Source organism: Thermobia domestica, chromosome 17 (genome assembly GCF_964235325.1).
Source record: "Thermobia domestica chromosome 17, izTheDome1.hap1.1, whole genome shotgun sequence".
NCBI classification, from domain to species: Eukaryota; Metazoa; Arthropoda; class Insecta; order Zygentoma; family Lepismatidae; genus Thermobia; species Thermobia domestica.
The window spans coordinates 152,407,101-152,426,756 of record NC_137470.1 but is presented as its reverse complement, the minus strand read 5'-3'; the positions used below and the strand labels follow the sequence as shown (position 1 = coordinate 152,426,756).

The 19,656-nt window shown below is 37.8% G+C and overlaps 1 protein-coding gene across 10 annotated transcripts in view; it reads left to right on the top strand.

Annotated features, from left to right (window-relative positions):
* The window catches only part of LOC145674424 (uncharacterized), a 138,871-nt gene that overhangs the window by 71,095 nt on the left and 48,120 nt on the right, over window positions 1-19,656 (top strand). For all 10 annotated transcript variants that reach the window (XM_081744462.1, XM_081744465.1, XM_081744471.1 and 7 more), the window contains 7 exons: window positions 208-360; window positions 7,584-7,700; window positions 10,527-10,639; window positions 12,116-12,322; window positions 14,247-14,359; window positions 15,494-15,663; window positions 18,054-18,190. In XM_081744462.1, coding sequence (XP_081600588.1) covers window positions 208-360; window positions 7,584-7,700; window positions 10,527-10,639; window positions 12,116-12,322; window positions 14,247-14,359; window positions 15,494-15,663; window positions 18,054-18,190 — 1,010 coding nt within the window. The remainder of the gene's footprint in view (window positions 1-207; window positions 361-7,583; window positions 7,701-10,526; window positions 10,640-12,115; window positions 12,323-14,246; window positions 14,360-15,493; window positions 15,664-18,053; window positions 18,191-19,656) is intronic.

Sequence of the window (19,656 nt, the reverse complement as noted above, 5' to 3'; positions counted from 1 at the left end):
GATGAAAGTCCAGAAATTTCGGCCGTGTAACCTTAGTTTCTGATGTTTCCTCATATAAACTATTGACTTAATTACCTTTTAAAACGGCTCTGCGTGGATTTAAAAATTTGGTGGAAAAAAAATTGTTAGAGTTTACTAACTAACTAGTACGATTAAACACATCATTCGTTTGTTTCTGAACCTAATTCTCTTGTGTCTTGTTTCCAGTGTTGACCCGAAGGAGTAGTTCGAGAGGACCTCTCTCCCCATCCAGCATCAAGATGGAGAACCAGGATGGGGAGACTATCACCGATATACAAAACTACTTGGAAACATTCAATAAAGAAATCCAAGGGGGTGAGCAAAGCCAAGCCGGGCCAGGTAAGCAGATACTTCGGTAATTCTTCTCGTTGATGTGCATGAAACATCATTAATGTGATGTAATATGATTTAGAAAATAACACGAGTCTCTTCATGACAGCCTTGTATTTTAGAATAACACCTATCGTTTTAGCTTTTACTACTTTAACTCATCTGTTATTTCCTAGCACAGTATGTGGTCTGTCCAATATAATAATAATAATAAAAAAAAAAACGCGAACTGAGCTAGTAGGGTGACCTTGAATGAAGTTAGGCCAAGCGCACTTGCTGTTCTGTTGGCAGAGGACCCACTAGAGCAACATTAACCACCAGACAGTCGAGGCGTGCATTGATTTTGACCGTCGAGGCGAGTACAATTAGAGGTAGCATTGATTTTGTGGTGTCCTGTTTTTGTTCGTGTCGACGACTGATATTAATGAACAGATGAAACAACGAATCAAGATCAAAATTTTGGTGAAACTTGGAAAAAGCTGTCAGGAAAGTCATGAAAGTTGAGAGCTGTTTATGGAACTAACGCACAGAAGAAAACAGCTCTTTTCAGGTGAATCACTCTTCTCAGTGAGAACCGTAAAGACTACAAGGAGTAAGGCAAAGCCAGGACAACCATCGACTTCGTGTGTTGAAGACAACATTGACCCATAATTCGATCACAACGCTAGATCATCCACCTTACTCACCAGACTTAGTCCCGTGAGATTTCTTTTTGTTTCAGAAATGTAAAATGGTCATGTGGGGACGGCATTGGAACGATGTGAAGACAATAAAACGTAAAACGACAAGGCACCTGAGGTGCTTGACTTCTGAAGGCTTCCAGGGATATTTTCAACAATGGACGCGAGGAGAGACAAGTGTATTGATACAAATGGGGACTATTTTGAAGGGAATAAGATTGATGTACACTAATTTTGTAAAATGAAATATTTATGGCATCAGTTTCCGTATTTATTGGACAGACCCGTAGATGCTAAAACCCGACCGTGCGCTATCCCAGCCTGGCATATTGTGATGGGCGCTTTGTGACGTGAAGGGAGAAATCAGGTTTCTTGAGCGCTAAGCACAACATAATATTTCACTGAAGTTTTGAAATTTATAATACATGAATTCCATGCTTATATTTTAATTGTTTATTTTCGTGCTTTATTTGTTGTGTTGTAGCAAAAACATATATGTTTCAGCAAAGATGTCGAAACTCACGATACCGTCTGGGCTGTAACCCTATCAGAGCCGTAGCTCCGGAGGTCAGAGGGCGAACGGGTCCGTCGCCCCGGGCGCTGATAGCAAGAGGGCATGGAACGAACAAGAAGAAAGAAAAAGTGTCTTAAAAGAGTAAACAACACGGCGCCCCGTAAAAGTATTGGCGCTTTATTAAATCAATATTGTTCTCGGTTTGCAAAGAAATACAATTGGTAAAATTTTTCTGCTCGCGTAGCCAAAACGGAACCCAAAAATTTCAATAACAGTCACAACAAGTTCTTACTTATCAGGGTTGGCAAAAACCATGGTTTTTATTGAAAAAAAAAAAAAACTGTTTTTTGGTTTAAGCCTTTTTTTGTTTGTTTAAATAATTTGCTCTATGTATTTATATCACATATGGACAGAAATAAATTTGTTTCGCCTTGGTGTTATTATGCAACAACCGGGTTATGCTGGAAGGGGTCACATAAGCTTAAAGCGGAATCCAAACCGCTTCACGGCTTACATCCGAGGGAAATTGTCCTTTATTTGAACTCGAAACCGGGACTAATTGGCCACAAATGCGATACGTCTGCCAACTCACTCACGAAGGACTCCTGATAAAAATATGTTGTAGTGATCTTTACATACTTGTTAATATAATTGTCTTGAGTCATTTCAGAAGGACAAAAAAGATAAACAGTTGAACAAGTGAAACCGTTGTACAGAGTTACATATGGACAATTTTAAAATACTGTAGAGTACAGAAGAACTAATTTAGTCCAAGTTAGTTCACTACGACTTTTATTAGTGTTCGCTGTTTTCATGGGTATAAATTTAGTTAGTTAATCCCGCTTTTCTCGCAACTTGGAGAAGAGACGCAAGCTGCTGTTTGCGCGAGGTAAACAGGGGAATAATAACATTTTTGTATTTGAAGCAGTTGTAAAGTAGAGGCTTAAGAGATCGGAACTTATCCTACCAGTAATCTTCCGTTGATATATCAGATGCTTCCAATTGACCCATTTCGGTCCCGCGAAGTGAGCTTTGTGGTGGACAAACACCGTGTGCGTGGGTTTTCTCGGGGTTCTCCCATTTCCTCCCACTTTCTTTATTCCACCATTTCATTCATTTCTCATAATCATCGTCTCCTTTAGCCTAACCGGCATAACCGTGGGACGTAAAACTAAAAAAATTCATTTCATTTCATGTGCGTGGGTTTTCTCGGGGATTTCCCGTCTCCTTCCACTTTCGTCACTCCACCATTTTCATTCATTTTTCATCATCACCATCTCCTTTAGTTTCGCCAGCATAACCATGGGGCGTAAAATTTAAAGATTTCATTTTGTAAATTTCCCTAACTGTTCTCCAAGTGGATCTGTATACTAACCAAAAGTAGTTTTGTCAAATTGAACAAAACATCCGAAATAAGCGTCTTGAAACAGCTCTTATTTGTGAAAGAATACATAATGATCACTTTTGGCTGTTGCAATGGTCTGTCCAAGCAGCTTGATAAAAATTCAGTGTAGCATAACAACAAAAGCTGCTTCTCTCATATGGACAAAAAGAAAGATAAGCATAGGAAGCACCGAATTCTACTTCGCCCCAGGTGCCGAAATCTCTAGCTACGACTCTGAACACTATACCTGAATAGCGAGCTAGAGTCCAGGTCAGGCCTAGAAGAGCGCGAACTCCATTGAGGAAAGCGAGCCCGAGCTTGATTCGTACTTCCGTACTTGATTCGAGCTTCCGTGCTTCCGGATTTCGGAGTAAAAAGAAAGAATTTTCAAATCCACAGGAAGAAGGCATTTTGTGTACTGAAATTTCATGAAAATCACTCAATAACCATTGTACAAAAGCATTTCAACAATGCAGTTGCAGCACACCGGGTGTCTATGTAAAGGGAGAAGTAGTGGTTATACTTCTGTGACATAAGAGCGAGTTAACCAGGTAAGGAAAATTTTCTTGAGAATTCTAAGACCTGGACATGCCATCCCTTCATGGAACTATCAGATGATTTGACCCTTTCTGAACTGATTGCAGAAGTGCCTTTGTACAATGGCTGCTGGGTGATTTTCATGAACTTTCAGTACACAACATTCCTGCTTCCTGTCGTTTGCTGCTGCCTGAAAATTCCTTCGCGTAGTGGCCAAATCCGGGACTACTGGATATCATCTACAATGAAATATATTGTATGAGTTACTCTTATCAATGTAAGTGCTTATACATCTTGCGCTTTTCTTACTGTCCGTACAGTGCAATACTGATAGCATAAAAACTATTTCTAATCACTGTTGATGTCCTTCAAGCTGGCCCGCACAATTTATTTTTCTTTCCAATTCGAATCAAAACGGTACCAAAATTTGTACTCAATATGTGCTAATTTGTACCACCAAAATTAGAATGTGTACCCCCACCAATTTTGAGAGATTTGAATTTTTTATGGTGGATCAAGCAGGCCCGCACAACTTATTATTCTTTCAAATTCGAATCAAAACTGTACCCAATATGTACCAATTTGTACCAGCAGAATGAGAATTTGTACCCCCACCAAATTTCGAGAAATCTGAATTTTCAATGCTTTGGTCTACCTGACGTCAAAACTTGGCTCGCGCAACACAATTCTTTTACAAATTCGGATCAAAACGGTACAAAAAATTTTTATCCAATATGTACCAATTTGACGCGCCAAATTAGAATTTGTACCGTCGCCAATTTCGAGAAATTTTTCGATTGTTTTTTCCTTTGTTTTCAGTGTTGATTACTACACACTGAGTTTATCCACAACACTTTCTTCTAAGCTCGATGTGTTTCAACACTGACACGAAGTTGGTTTCTCAGGCTCTCAAATCGAGGTTTTTCCAGAACTTTAGTCAAGAGATCGGCAGCCTGTTCTTTCCCATTGATGTGTCCTACTCCAAAGTTCCCTTCAAGATAACGTTCCCGCACAAAGTAATGACGGACTTGCACATGCTTTGTTCTTTTATGGAACTCAGGATTTTTCGCCAACTTTATAGCACTTGAATTATTCACATACAGAACCGAATCTTCTTCCAACAGACGTTTCAACCATATTAATTCTTTTGCTCCCCTCACTAGCAGCTACAATTTCCGCTTCAGTTGTGGAAAGTGCTACTGATCGCTGTAAGTAACTTGACCATGAAATTGCTCCAATTAGCGTACAAAGACACGACACGTGTTGTGGAACGTCGAGTTCTGAAACACCGGCAAAATCAGTAATCACTTTACACTCAATAGACCGTGGCTTTTTCTGTAGGATATTCATAGTTAATAGTTCCACATAAGTATCTGAAAGATTAGTTTTACATTGTTCGAATCGGCTTCGGTTGGGTTTTCCATTGCATGAGCGGCTTTACTCACTGCAAATGCTATGTCAGGACGCGTAGCAGCAGACAAATACATAAGACACCGTGCGGCTTCTTTATACGGCATTTCACTACGTAACTGAGCACTAGGACCATCTTCACTACGTACACAGGGAGTTACCACAAGATTTGCTTCATCATATTAAATCTCTGTAACATTTGTGTCATATATTTTGATTGACTGACGAAAATATATCCGTCTTTGCATCTTCTGATTTGCATTCCCAGAAAGGTATCTAAAGCACTTGTTGTAATCTTGAATTCTTCTTTAAACTGTCAAAGAAATTATTCAATTTCGTCGACATACACTGCTACGTACAGAAAATCGTTGTTCTTTTTTTTTTCTTAAAAGAAATAAAATAAAAGAAATCGGTTTGGCTGTTCTTGAATCCGGATTTCTTCATAAAGCTTACAAGTCGATTGTTCCAACAACGAGGACCCTGCTTCAATCCATATAAGCTCCGCTTTAAGCGATACATTCTGTTACTTCCATCTTTGAAGCCTTTGAGTTGTTCCATGTACACTTCCTCCGAAAGTTCACCGTACGAAAATGAAGTTTTGACATGAAACTGTTGCATTTTCAGCTGTTTCTGAGCTGCTGCAGCAAGCAAGACTCGCACTGTTTTGTACCTTGTTACCGGACTAAAAGTTTCATTATAGTCGATACCAGCCTTTTGTACGCATCCCTCTGCAACTAGACTTGGTTTATAATGTTCGTTTCCATGACATGCAGTTTTAGCAAGGAATGCCCAACGATTTTGAATTACTTTTACACCGACAGGTCGCTTTACAAGTTCTCTTGCTCTGTTTTCCCTTTGTGACTCGAGTTCTTCGTTCATCGCAGCAGGCCACTTTTCACTTTGTTCAGACTTCATTGCTTCAGCGTAAGTTGCGGCTATTTATTTATTTATTTATTGAACAAATTCCCAGATACATCGTAACTTTGCCATTTTACACAGGGAAATAACAAAAGAAAAAAAAAAACAAGAAACAATAACAACAACAACATAAAACAGTGTCAAAGAAGAGTGTAAAAGTAATATTATTCCGTCAAAACTCGTTTAGTTACTCTTTCAAACACCGGGTAGCTCGAAAAAGTGTCCACATCAGTTGTTACTTGCAGTTTGGCATTCTGTAAAAAAGAGACCTCTGTATGATTGCCAACCTAGGACGGGCAAGATGGAATAAGTGGGTATTCTGGGTTATGCGGGAAGGGACACGTAAGGATAGTTCCTGTAGTAATATTTCCGATCTTAAGTTTCCATTAACTATTTTATGAAGATATTTCAGATCAGAGATAATTCTGCGTACTTCCGGAATCTGGATATTAAAATGTCGCAAAAGTTCCTTCTTAGATAACATTCGAAGTGCAGGAACACGAAAAAGGACTATAGCAATAAAGAAATTGAGAATAGAATCAAGTCTGGAGAGATGTGTAGGTGCTGCCATGGCCCATATGGCAGAGCAGTATTCGATCTTGGGCGCTATTATGGTTTTATAAAAAGTTGCTAATGACGAAACAGTGCGTAGTTCAGTGAATCGATAAAGAATTCCTAACATGCGCATTGAATTCTTAAGTATTGAGGAGATGTGGTCAGAGAATCTGAGTTTTGAATCAAAGATGACACCAAGATCATTATGACTAGCAGATATTTGAAAACAGCCTTCTATGTTTGGTACATACACATATTCTCCGCTGCTTAGTCACACTGGAGCTTTTTTATTGCGTTCACTGCTATGAAGCAGTGTTTCGGTTTTCTCTCTTCTTTCAGCTTCCTCGTCAGTAGGTACTATTTTTCAACCTGGCGTTGAGGCACTGGAAATTTTAATTTGACGCTGCACAGTTCAATCTCAGCGTTACATTTTTTAACTTTTGCCACTTCTTGCGATAGATTACACGTGCGTTCTGGACTGAATATCACATCTCGACTACACTTAAACTATTCCTTTCGAAGGTATCCACACCCGGTAATCGTCTTTGTCGTTTACGTAACCCACTAAATGTCCTGGTACATCTTATTGTCGAACTTCTTTCGTAGTTGTTTGGGTACGTGCACATAGCATTCTGTCCTAAAAATTCGCAAGTGTTCGATATTATTGAACTCATGACAGTATCCAAATTGAAACGGTGCTTTACCATTTTCAGATGTTTTCCAGTTTGGTTTAGTGTATACACGGCAGTATTACACGGGCGTCTGCTAAAAAATTTTCCCGCCACTAAATTAAAAAAAAAAAAAGTTATTTAAATCTTAATTTATGATATTTGAACGATTATGAACATTAAGGGGCCGCGGTGGCTCAGTGGTAGAGCGTTCACCTCTGGTGCTTGGGGTTCCGGGTTCGATCCCAGCCCCCGCCAAGTGAACTTTGTGGTGGACAAACACCGTGTGCGTGGGTTTTCTCGGGGTTCTCCCGTTTCCTCCCACTTTCTTCATTCCACCATTTCATCCATTTCTCATAATCACCGTCTCCTTTAGCCTAACCGGCATAACCGTGGGACGTAAAACTCAAAAAGATTTTTTTATGAACATTAAGGAGACATTTGTCCCCTTTCCAGCTCCGTGTATGAATAGTTATTCAAAATAATAAGTAATGCATATTCTGTGGAAAACTGCAAATTTTACAAAGCAGGTGAAGCTGTTTTATCATTTTACTTTTTTTTTCTAGATGGAGCAACCCCTGTTACTGCATCAGAAGGAACCTATTTCGTTGATCCTTCAGGCCATTATTATTACCAGCCAGGAAGTGGAGATCAACAACATCAAGTTATGACGATTGTGTCAGGTAAGTTCAATATAGAAAATAAATGGTAATGGTTTGTGTGGAATGTAGCTAAGGGAATGCCTCAAAATCATTATTCGAAAGACTCTGAAAGCAATTTCAATTAACTTAAGAGGCCTCATCCCGGCGAAATTAAAATAACGCTAATTATACAGTAATTATGTAACATCTTCAAATAGATAAAAGATAATTGAAATGCGAAACAAGAGCGCCCAAGACAATATTATTTTGTGTGAGGTACCGTTATCACAAGTCACCTAGTGGCTTTCCGTTTCCAGCCGTTTAGAAACGCGAAAATAAATGCCGATTTTCAAAATGGCCAGAAATCGAAAGTAGATACGTGGGTCGTGATAACAATATCTCTTGTAAAATGATATTGTCTAGGGCGCTCTTGTTCCACATTTCGATTATCTTTTATCTATTTGAAGATATCACATAATTACTGTAAAATTAGCGGTATTTTAATTTCGCCCGGATGAAGCTTCTTAAGTGTTATAAGAGTTTTAGGTGCTTGGTTTTGAATAATTGATGGCAAACTATGAACTACAGCTTTGTTTCTATCCCTAGTAATACAGTGATGTATAGTATAGTGCGTTCATTCAACAGGAGTGGAGTTCAACAAATTTCTTTCAAGTTTCCATGCTAATTTTTACAACAGGATCCCTCCATCCCTCTTTTGACCGCATTTGCGGGGTTGCAACGTCTCAACACCCACTGTGTCTGCTCATTCTTCCCAGTCTATGGCTAACATAAAACAGATGTCAGGCAATGTAAGAACAAGCAGAAACTAGTCTTGGGAACATGGAATTGATCACTAACTTAAAGGACAGCATTTGGAACTGTAGCAACAAAGACTCAACGTGGAGTTGACAAGCGACTCTCAATTTTTGAAATAAAGAGTTCTGGTTGGCCATTTAGTTATCGCGAGGTGTTTTCCACAAGTCACCTTTCCTTACGATCGGGGCACGTACGGTACGAGACATCATACGTAGAAGGGGGAATTCTTTATATACGAACTGCATTTCGGTTGGAGAAACGAACTTGTACTGTTTATTGTCCGCACTAAGGATTGACAAGTGAGATTTTGAATTATTTTGCTCTTCAGTGCAAGACAATATTAATACGTCTTTCAAGAATTCATGTATGTATTAAAAATAAAAATACACGGCTACATGAGCTCTGCAATCGGATCTACTGACACTGGTCACTCGGCAGAGAATCTGTACCATTTCGTAACATGGAAACCGGATTTATACTTACATCCATTCTATGTTTTTGTATTGTACAGTATGTCCGAGAAGTCCCTGTATCGTTATTATTATTATTATTATTATTATTATTATTATTATTATTATTATCCAGTATTCTGCCTTTTGGTGGGTCCTGGGATTAATGAGTCTTTTAAGGTTGGTTTGGGGCTGGAAATGTTTCTTCCACGTTTCTCGATTTTCAGCTTCCTTTTATAACTCACAATATTGTCTTCCATTTTGCAAATCATCGATCAGCTGTATTCTTCTTCCTACTCTTCGCTTTCCTTCCATCTTTCTTTCTATAGCGGTATGAAGAAGACAATTTCTTCGCAAGATGTTCCCAGTCCAATTGGCCGCCCAACGAAGAATGTTGCCAGAAAGTGTCCTCTTCTCTCCTACCCGTTTTAAAACATAATTTGTTACTCTCTCTGTCCATTAGGTTTGAATATCAGAAGAGAACAATGCCAGTGTTATTTTAGTTGTAGTATTGGTAACACTGTTCTAACGGACAATGTGTGGTATCCCTGTTTTCAAGGTCACGTGGAGCGTTTCAGTTGTGAAGCTATGGCTGATTTGAGTTGTAGTTCAGGAACAGTTAGTGGCATTTGTGTAGCTGGACGTACTGCCACACACAAGCACTACCACGAACTACCACACAATAATGGCACAAGTAATGACTGTGTTTAGAGATCACTTTCGTAAGGACCCACCAAATAACTCCCTTTGTTTACTATCTGTTTAGTTTAAATACCCCTGGTTTTGGCTTTTTACTTGTATGTTTTTTATTTTGTTTTTGTATTTTGTCATTTTTATTTTTATTTTTAGATTTCACTTCCTTAAAAGTGAATTTGTTTATGGAACCTCAGCCTTTCCTTTTTGTTTTTAATTTTAAAAGTTTTCAATATACATCGATGTGTTGAAAGTTACATTACAATACATACCAATCTTTGTGAGTCTCCTATCCTTTACTTGTGTGGTTAAGGATTAGGAATAAATTAGATTTCTGGGCTGTCAGCATCTATGGCCATTTAGTCCGTCACGTTTTTGAGGGATGACGTCCCTCGGCGAGCACACTATCCGGGGAAAGGGAAGGAAGGAAGCGACCTGTGACTTATAAGTTAGGTACCACCCCGGCATTTGCCTGTTGTGAATGAGGGAAACGCAGGAAAACCTCATTCAGAATGGCTGGCCTGAAAAAGCTTTTTCGACCGAGTGCCCGCATCGGGAATCAAATTCGGGACCGCTCGCACTGAAGGCGAGAGTGTTAGCGGTGAGGGTAAGGAAATTTATGGTCACAGTGGGAAGGAGATTTATGGTCGTAACAGAACGATGCGCTGAGTAGAGCACAGGTTCAACTAGTCAGTATAATGAAAGCATTTAACCGAGATATTCAGTGGTAAATCATTTACCATCAATATTCTTTTTCGATGGATGCAATGCTTTCATAATCTTGCACTTTAATTGATTGTTCTTCTCTAATCTACTGTACAGGACTAAGCCATAGAATGTTAAACTACTATCTCATTTCACTTCTTGTTTTTGTCTCTAATGCTTTATTTTATTGTTTTTTTAAATCCAGGTATCGGGGACCAATCCGGTGAAGGTAGTCAAGAGACTGCTTACGTAGCCATGCAACCTCAAGATGAACAAGGGGATGACACAACCATTACAACGCTGGAGCCATCAGATGACGTAAGTACTAGTAATACTTAGGAAATAAGAATAGATTCCATAATATTAGTTGCTGTTCGTTGTAAAAAGAATGTCCCACTAAGAGCGCAACATTTTAAGTACATGTCATGATCACTCTATTTTGTTGGCATTGAAAGCGACTCACATAACATGTAGATAGCTGTCCCGATAACACCCTCCTCCCACAAGGGTTTGGGTGCAATGCCCCAAATTTGCCGTTTCCCCTTTCAGTTTTACTATTCTTTCCCCTAAATGTTCATTTCTCTTCCCCAAAATTTACAGTTTTTGAAATTAATATACAATTTTCGAAGAAAATGTATTTCTTTATTTGCACTTATTATAGGGCTTAAGCCCTTACTACAATACGCTTGCATACAGAAAATTATAAAGACGATTTCATAAATGGAGAAAAAAATCATAAATTCAAACAAAGCAAAAGTAAATAAAAGTTACGATAAGAAAAAAAGGGGAAAAAAAAGAAAATTACGTACTTTCTTTTAAATTTACCTCGATTAAAATAGGATTACATAATCCAAAACAGAAAAATTAATATGTATATGTATACTAACTGAATCTCCGCTCTTCGTACGGGAGAATACGTTTCCTTTTGGACATGAAGGGCTGAATTTGGATTTAAATGGCATCGGAAGTGTCACTGTTCATCTCAGCAACCCCGAAAACTATTTATTCAACACTAATATCGGTCATTTTCGATCATTTTATAAAAATAAACATGCATTGCGAAGCAGGCACATGTGTGTAGAGAAGGAGCTCGTCAAGTTGGTGGGGGATCATGACGTCCTTCAACCACACGCCCCACCCAGCTTGCACCTTGGATCAAGGTTAATCAGGGGAGTAGCCAGAATGTGGTGATTCCCCAGGTTTCAACCTCTACTGGAAGACCAGGGATGAAGAACCGGTCTCTCAATCAGGCAAATATGCGACCAATTGATATGTTCATCCGCATTGTGTACACCACTTAGTAATTTTCAAGTGATTTTGAGATCTGTACATTAACAAAGGGCCGGTCCAGAGAAGCCTAAACTTTTAAAAAAGAAAAAAATCCAAATTTTCCTTGGATTCCCCTCTTCAGGTATATGGTACCGTTTGAAAGGTTGTTTTATTCTGAAGAAAATGTGACACGAACCAAAATTCTAGGATAAATAATGATGACGCAGTAGCTGCTTGACAGAAAAACGAAAATTTACCTTAAAAAATCCAGAATCTCAAAAGGGCTATAGACATAAACTTACAGTTAAAGGTGGAATCCGAACTACCGTAATGCATGCAAATTTCAATACGCTTTACCGAGAACGGAATCCGGGAAAGAGAGACTTGAATACAGCAAAAGGAATATATTGGCGACTTTTTTTTTTCTTTTTTTTATTGTCTTTATATCTGTAGCAATAATTCTTCAGAAATACTCTATCTTAAGGTATATATTGATGTTCTTGCTAATTTTTCTTTCCTATATAGTCCGGCGGAGCTGGTCCAGAAACAAACAATCAAGTCATCCTTAATACTGGTGACGCCTACCAGACGGTGACAATCGTCCCCTCCGATACGAGTTCGGGGGAAGTTAGTTACGTTTTAATAGTACAGCCGGAAGATAAGGATGATAAAGGCGATGACCAGGACTTAACCGTATATGACTTCGATGAAGGCGAAGAAGGAGTTGCATTGGTAAGTTAATAACATGTATCAATGTCAATAAATGTTGAAGCTTAATCAGTAGGGACTCCCTTTCAAAGTATGAAAGAAAGGCAATTATTGGTTATACTTTACTGGCAGAAAAGCCTATTCTTTGAACGGGCTGAACCTGAAACACAATATTCCGTTTGGGTTGCCTGACACGCAACATAGCTCACTGTTTATTGTTATATACTTTCTTTTTTATATCTAGAAAGCTGATATAGGGTGGCCCAAAAGTAGATATACACCCCTGCATTGATCAAGTATAACATTCTAGCTTATAGGTTTATTTGCTTCGGCTGTTCTGGGCTTAAGGTATACGCAAATAGGAACAAATAATAAAGAAGCTAAGTCTATCTATTTGATAACAATAAATGATACGAAATACAGTGAACAGATCAGTACGGGACTGTATACCTACTTTTGGGCCACCCTGTATATTAAACAAAGAATTTTACGAATAATCTCAAAAATGGATCGAAAGATCGCGATCTTCGCCAATAATTAGATTTTGGGTCAGGGGCCACAAAATTTTTCAACTGCTCCTAAATCGAGTTTTTTTTTTTTTTACAGAATAAGCACATCATACTCAGTTAAGTGTACTTTTGGTTTGGCTACGCTATATGTAGTTCTCCAGATATAAGGCCTACAAGAAAATTTTTGCCTGAAATATATTGGATCTTTTGATCCAAAATTTCTAAATAGCCCTGAAATTATCAAAAAGTATACAGAGCCAATGTCATGGGTTTGTATATAGTACAAACATACAAACCGACAAGTAAATAAACATTCACTTATATGTATATCAGATTTGTAATGCATTTGTAGTTTCCACATAAACAAAACAAACTTTTTGTTTTTGAAAGTCCAAGATTTAAAGATAACGTTATTCTAGGAAAGCACAAGTCAGCCTTTATCTTGTACTCCCTAGTGACAATGTCAGGATACTAACTTTTTGTGATGGAGGCAACATAAGTGTCATTGATAGTTCACACATGAGCCTTAATGTCGTTTTGTCAATTTTACGGTTGGTAAGGCAAGTTTGTTGGCCTTGAATATGAAGAAATGTAAAGGAAAGACATGGAAATGCTTGAAATATGCCGAAATTCAAGGAAATCTTCTATATTTAAAGATTAAAATTAGTCAAGGAATTCATGGAAATGCTTAAAAAATATACCGAAAGTCTGGGGAAAAAATCCATATTTAGCATATTAAAATTAGGCAGGGATTGATAGAAATGCTTCAAAATATGTCAGAAGTTACGGAAACCTATATTCAACAGATTAAAATTAGTCGGAGAGTTCATGAAAATGTTTCAAAATATGCCAAAAGGCAGGGAAATCTTCTATACTTAACACATTAAAATTAGTCAGGAAAATCTTCTATATTTAACAGATCAAAATTAGTTAGGGAATTCGTAGAAATGCTTCAATATATGTTAAAAATCAGAAATCTTCTATATTTGACACATTAAAATCAATCAGGGAATTCATGGAAATGGTCAAAAAAGTCTCAGAAATCAGGGAAATCTATATTTAACAGAGGATTCATTTTTTTCTGTGTACAGGGATCTTACTGTAATGATGTGGAAATGAAGTTAACTAAAAATACGGTAAGGGAGGCACTGTGGTTCCGTGATAGAGCGCTCACTTTTGGTGTGAGGGGTCCGTGGTTCCATCTCAGGCCAAAGGAATTTGTGGTGGACAGCATCATGTCCTTGAGTTTTCTTGAAGTTCACGCAATTCCTTTCACATTCTCATTTCACCGTTTTTTTTTAAAATCATTTTTTCTTTTAGCCTAAAAGGCAAAAACGTGGGACGCTAAATTAAAAGTTTTAATACAATGTAATCCTAGAAATTTATCACAAAATATTTTGCTTTTTATGTTTGTTTACGCATTTGTTGTTTCTTGACAGGAGTCCGGAGACGAGGACGATAAAACAAAAATTATAAAAATTATGCCAAAGAAGTCACAGACCGTGACTCAAGCACATATGTGCAATTACTGCAACTATACGAGTCCAAAGAGGTGAGGACTTTCAGTTTATTCATACTTATTATATACTTCGAGTTGACATGTTTAGAGTATTTTTGCTAGTGTGTGCACTGGAAGTTCTATGTAGAAAGAAAAAAAATGTAAGTTAAAGAAATTTATGGATGAAGTATGACACGATTAATGATTGAAACAAATAAAGAAATTTTCTTATTTGCTGCGAAATTATGATTATGGCTCCACTTCGGCACGTAATAATATGCATAGATTAGTTTTTATCATTACTATTATTATTCGAGAGGGGATAAGGGTAAAGTAGTAGCATGAATGATTGATTTGAATAAGGGCTCATGTAAAAAAAAAAAACTTGAAATTTTAAAGGATAGGTTTTTTCTTTTTATTTTCCTATCACATTTTACATGTTACATTCTGTAATTTAGATTGCTTTCGAGTTGTACTTTCAAAGCTTTAGAGTACAACATATTGCAAGCGCAATATGTTTGCTCAATTCCTTCTGTATCAGAGAGAATAATTTTTGAACACTCCTTCGTACAACAAGAGATATTCCTCCAAGCCTCAGTACGAAACTTTAGAGCTAGTGTAGCTCATCGAACTTCAACTCAGGTTTCCCAGAAAGGTACCAATCATGATTTTAGACCTCAGAGATTGGAGAAGGAGCTTGGCTTCTTCTGTTTCTGCTTATTAAATTATCAATCACATGTGCCCATGACCTCAGCTTCACGATTTCTTATCGTCTTTCAACTGCAGCCCCATTTTGCTGTTCACAGACCTTCTTGACCGTCATTGTTATGCTAAATAATGACCTTACAGCCGTTTTAACGTCTGTCCTCTGATTCTCAAATCACTTTATAAGGCTTTATTCTCCGTGTCATCTTACGATCCTATGGCCCTTTGCACTTATGAACCTTGAACCTCATTTCACTACTTAATCGCCCAACTTCTCATACTTGTCATTTCTGCACCCTACCACATGTGTAGTTAGATGTGTGTTAAAAGCTAAGTAATTTTATTGGCCGTGACAGTAGACCCAACAGTTCCCCCAAGCGACATTTCATACTGACCCGGTATGAGTTAGTCATAACCAGGTTGGGGTAAATGATTCAGTTGCAAAGTGTTTTAGAAATTATTGTTATGTTTGTTTCTCAACAGATATTTGTTGTCACGGCATATGAAATCTCACTCCGAAGAGAGGCCGCATAAGTGCAGCGTATGCGAGCGAGGGTTCAAAACACTCGCCTCGTTACAGAACCATGTAAACACGCATACAGGGACAAAGCCCCATAGGTGCAAATTCTGTGATAGTGCATTTACAACGTCAGGTAAGTACATACTGTGTTTTTTTTAATGTATTGAAGATACGTACATTAACCTATGTTTCTACGCCATCTACAACGTCAAGTAAATACATAACGTGTATTTTCTCATTGTATTGAATATTGTACATTCTGTATGTTCCTGTGTTATGCGTATTGTATTTCAGGGAGCTTCCACCACAAATTGAACGAACTTCCGCTGATCAACTAATAGTTTGCTCGTTAAATACTCGAAACATTTTAAAGTTGTTTAACCTGAAAGGAATGGTGTTTAATAATATGAGTGAAATACCATTGGTTGATGATTTTTTTTTTTTCTTTTTTTAAGTAAGTACGTACTTTAAACACTTAACACAGGAAATTTAATAATTGTAATATAACAACTCGTAATTGTATTTTTGTTAGTCTCAAAAATTATCTCGAACGTAACTCTTCCAGCTTAATTTTTCAGACGTTGGATATGTTCCTATACGCCGCGTCACGCGAATTAGCGTATGGCGTCAGTCAATAAGCTCGCAGTGCGCTGTTACTAAACCTTCAGTGTCGAATCGAATCATAATTGTCCACAAATACGAACAAAATCGATAATGAATGTGATTAGATTCCTCCCTGAAGGTTTAGTAACAGGGCACTGCGAGCTTCTTGGCTGATGCCATACGCCAATTCGGGTGACGCGGAATATAGTAAATTATTCTTGTATTTACTGAAAGAAAACAAAGTGTTTTTCAACGTAAAATAGTAGCTGATCTTCTTACAGTTGTCAAATGGCTGAAAAGGAAACAAGATGTAATTTTGCATTCAAAAACGGCGTAATACTTAGAAAGTTTTCTGAAATCAGTGTTGTATCCGATTTTTTAGAATTCACACACACACATATATATATACGTGGTGTGATCAAAAAATAGTGATTTTTTTTTAATAGAAGCAACTGCTGACGCTACAATTATTTGATGTAATTTGACCCATAGCCAGATCCGCTGAGACAGGCAGCGTCAAGTTGGAACACGTCCTGACTTGTCAGTTGGCGTCCAGAACCGCTAGAATGACAATGTGTTTACCGTGTCTGTCACGCATCATAGATTTCGAACAACGCGTAAACATTAAGTTTTGTTTCAAGTTGCAAAAAAGTGTCAAAGAAACTCATGAAATGTTGAAATTGGTGTATGGTGATAATGCTTTAACTCTGAAGACTGTTTAGCAGTGATATGAGCGAACTGTCCATGGCTAGCAATGCACTTATCTCAACGTTGAATCCATGACTGGAAGCATTTCTGGAAGGCTTCTTTTGGAAGGGCGTTCAGCTGCTCAATCGTGGTCCTCAGTGTCAGGAATGGCATGAAAACTTTTTCCTTTAAATACAGTTTTAACTTTTGGGAAGAGCCAGAAATCGCATGATGCTACATCTGGAAAGCACAACGAATGTAGACAGACAGGAATATAATTTTTTCCCCAAAAAAACTCGCAGATCAAAAGAAAGATGTGGCACAGCGCGTTTTCGTGGCGAAGAAGGAAGAGATTTGTCGATTTAATCGGCGGTTAAAATGCTTTCCACGGACCCATACGAGATGTTCTTCGAAAAGCTCTCGAATAGCCATTCTCCTGTTTGAACAAACCACTTGTACCACTTTTTTGCACGTTTTCATCTGTTTTTGACGTCGAAGGACGTCTCGATTGTTGCTAGTTTTCAACCGACTCTTTGCCACTTTTAAATCGCTCATACCACTTGTAAGCAGTCTTCAATGTCACCGCTTCCTAGCCATACATTGTTTCTGACATTTCATAAGGTTTTTTTCAACTTAATGTAGACACTCTTAACACGTCCTCACTCTTCTGCCTCTGGAAGCCAGCTAACATGTCACAACTCGTTCAAACTCGACACTCACTGTACCAAAGGTTTACGCTACCGGGCTTATTAGCTGAAATGTACACAGCATTGATAGATGGCACTGTGCAGCTACATCCACTGTACTTTTTGATCACACTTTGTATAATAACAATTATTTTTTTCTGCTTTTTAGTGCTTTTATTATTCTCTGCTTTTTAGTGCTCTTATTGGAGATTAATATTGTTTTTATTTTCTGTTTTCTCTTTAATCATACTTCAGTAGCATTTGTCTCCCTTAGCCTCTAGGCCATATCGGTTAAATATTAAATATTTAATTTTAGTTTCAAACCAACGGAATGGTTAGATTACATTGAGTCAGAACAGCTAAGACGCCTATTTCAGGAACTCATGTGTCCGTTTATTCATTACAAAAATCAAATGGCCTACCCAACGAAATAATGGTCCTTCGTGTCGTAAGTGAGAGTTATGGTACTAAGACACTGTAATTAGACAGCTGTGAAAACACATTTATTATTACTTAGAACATATGTTTAAATTATTGTTTTTTGCAGGTGAACTCGTGAGACACGTCAGGTACAAACACACACACGAAAAGCCCCACAAGTGTACAGAATGTGAATACGCGAGCGTAGAATTAAGTAAGCTAAAGCGACATATGAGGTGCCATACAGGAGAACGCCCGTACCAGGTAAGAGTTTATATCCATTTAGGTCAATTCTATTTCAGTAAGTACCTTAGTCATGGCTCTTAAGCTATTTGGCGTTTAATTGGAATGTTAATAAGTAAAGAGTTTTGGATAATATCAACAATTCGGCAGTGCTTTAAATACGAGAGATGATCAATAAAGAATGATCATAAATGTGTAAAACATAATTACCTGTACTAATCCTCTAAATGTTGATGGTCTTTTTCAAGATAGTCCCCATTACATGCAATGCACTTGTCCCAACGTTTTTGCCAGTCATCAAAGACATGCTGGAAGCCATTTTTGGGCAGATCATTCAAAATCGCGTCCACAGCTTTCACCAGTGTCACTGAAGATGCGAAACGCCATCCCCGGAGGAAAGAAACCACAAGGAGCTAAATAAGATCTAAATGGAGAATGGGGTACACACGGGACATTGATCTTTACAAGATAGTCAACAGAATTTCTGTATACTGTTCTTCGCATGCCACTTCCATGTTGCCTTATGCCAAAAAAATGAAACTACGTGTGCTTGAACGGCTGCCAAGGTCAAAATTCTTAACGTCGTGGCTTTCACACTTGCTCAATCTATTTGCCACCGCTCCCACTACATAGACGTGTTTCGTTTTCTGTGCCTTGCTGTTGTATTCACCTCATAAACACCGATGATCAGTCTGTATTGATCAGCCTACGTATAACAAAATAAAATTGGATCAGAATTTCCCCTAGTATTATTAGTATTTAGAATAGAGCAACTTTTCAAAGATCATTCTTCCCTTGTATTGTATGGTTACTGTTGTCGCCTTTCGTATAAGGAACCTGTGTTCGATTCTTATTGGTAGTAGATGTAGTTCGGATCATACAGACAACTAACACAGGGTTCACCTTGATTTTGAAAGTTAGGAAAATTAAAATGATTCAGGAAAATCTTCGAAAGGTGGCAGAAGTCATGGAAATCTACTAAATTTTGCAGTTTTTTTTAAGCCCACAGAAAATATGTAAAATGCTGTAAAGAATCGACAGATTCAAAAAGAAGAAAACCATTAAAATTATCTTTAGAAATACCACAAATGGTCGTGTTCGGTGTAGCAAAGAAAACATTTAGTAACTCACTCATGAAATATGGATAGAATAGTCGGAGTCGTTTTCGAGAAAATTGCTCGAGAAAAGCTCACCTCCAAGAATAAATTACCTCTCATAGATATTTTTCAAGACATATGAGGTCTGTCATAATATCAGGCTTTTAATGTTCATTTATGAAATGTGAACAAAATTGCCTGAGTCGTTTTTGAGAAAATCGTCCTAAAAAATCACCCCACCCCCCCAAAATAAACTACTACTCGTACATTTTTTCAGGACAAATTAATTATGTCATATTGTCAGGTTGTTAATGAAATATGACCAGAATCGTTTAAGCCGTTTCTGAAAAACTTGTCCGAAAAGAAAAATCACCCCCCAAGAAACTATTT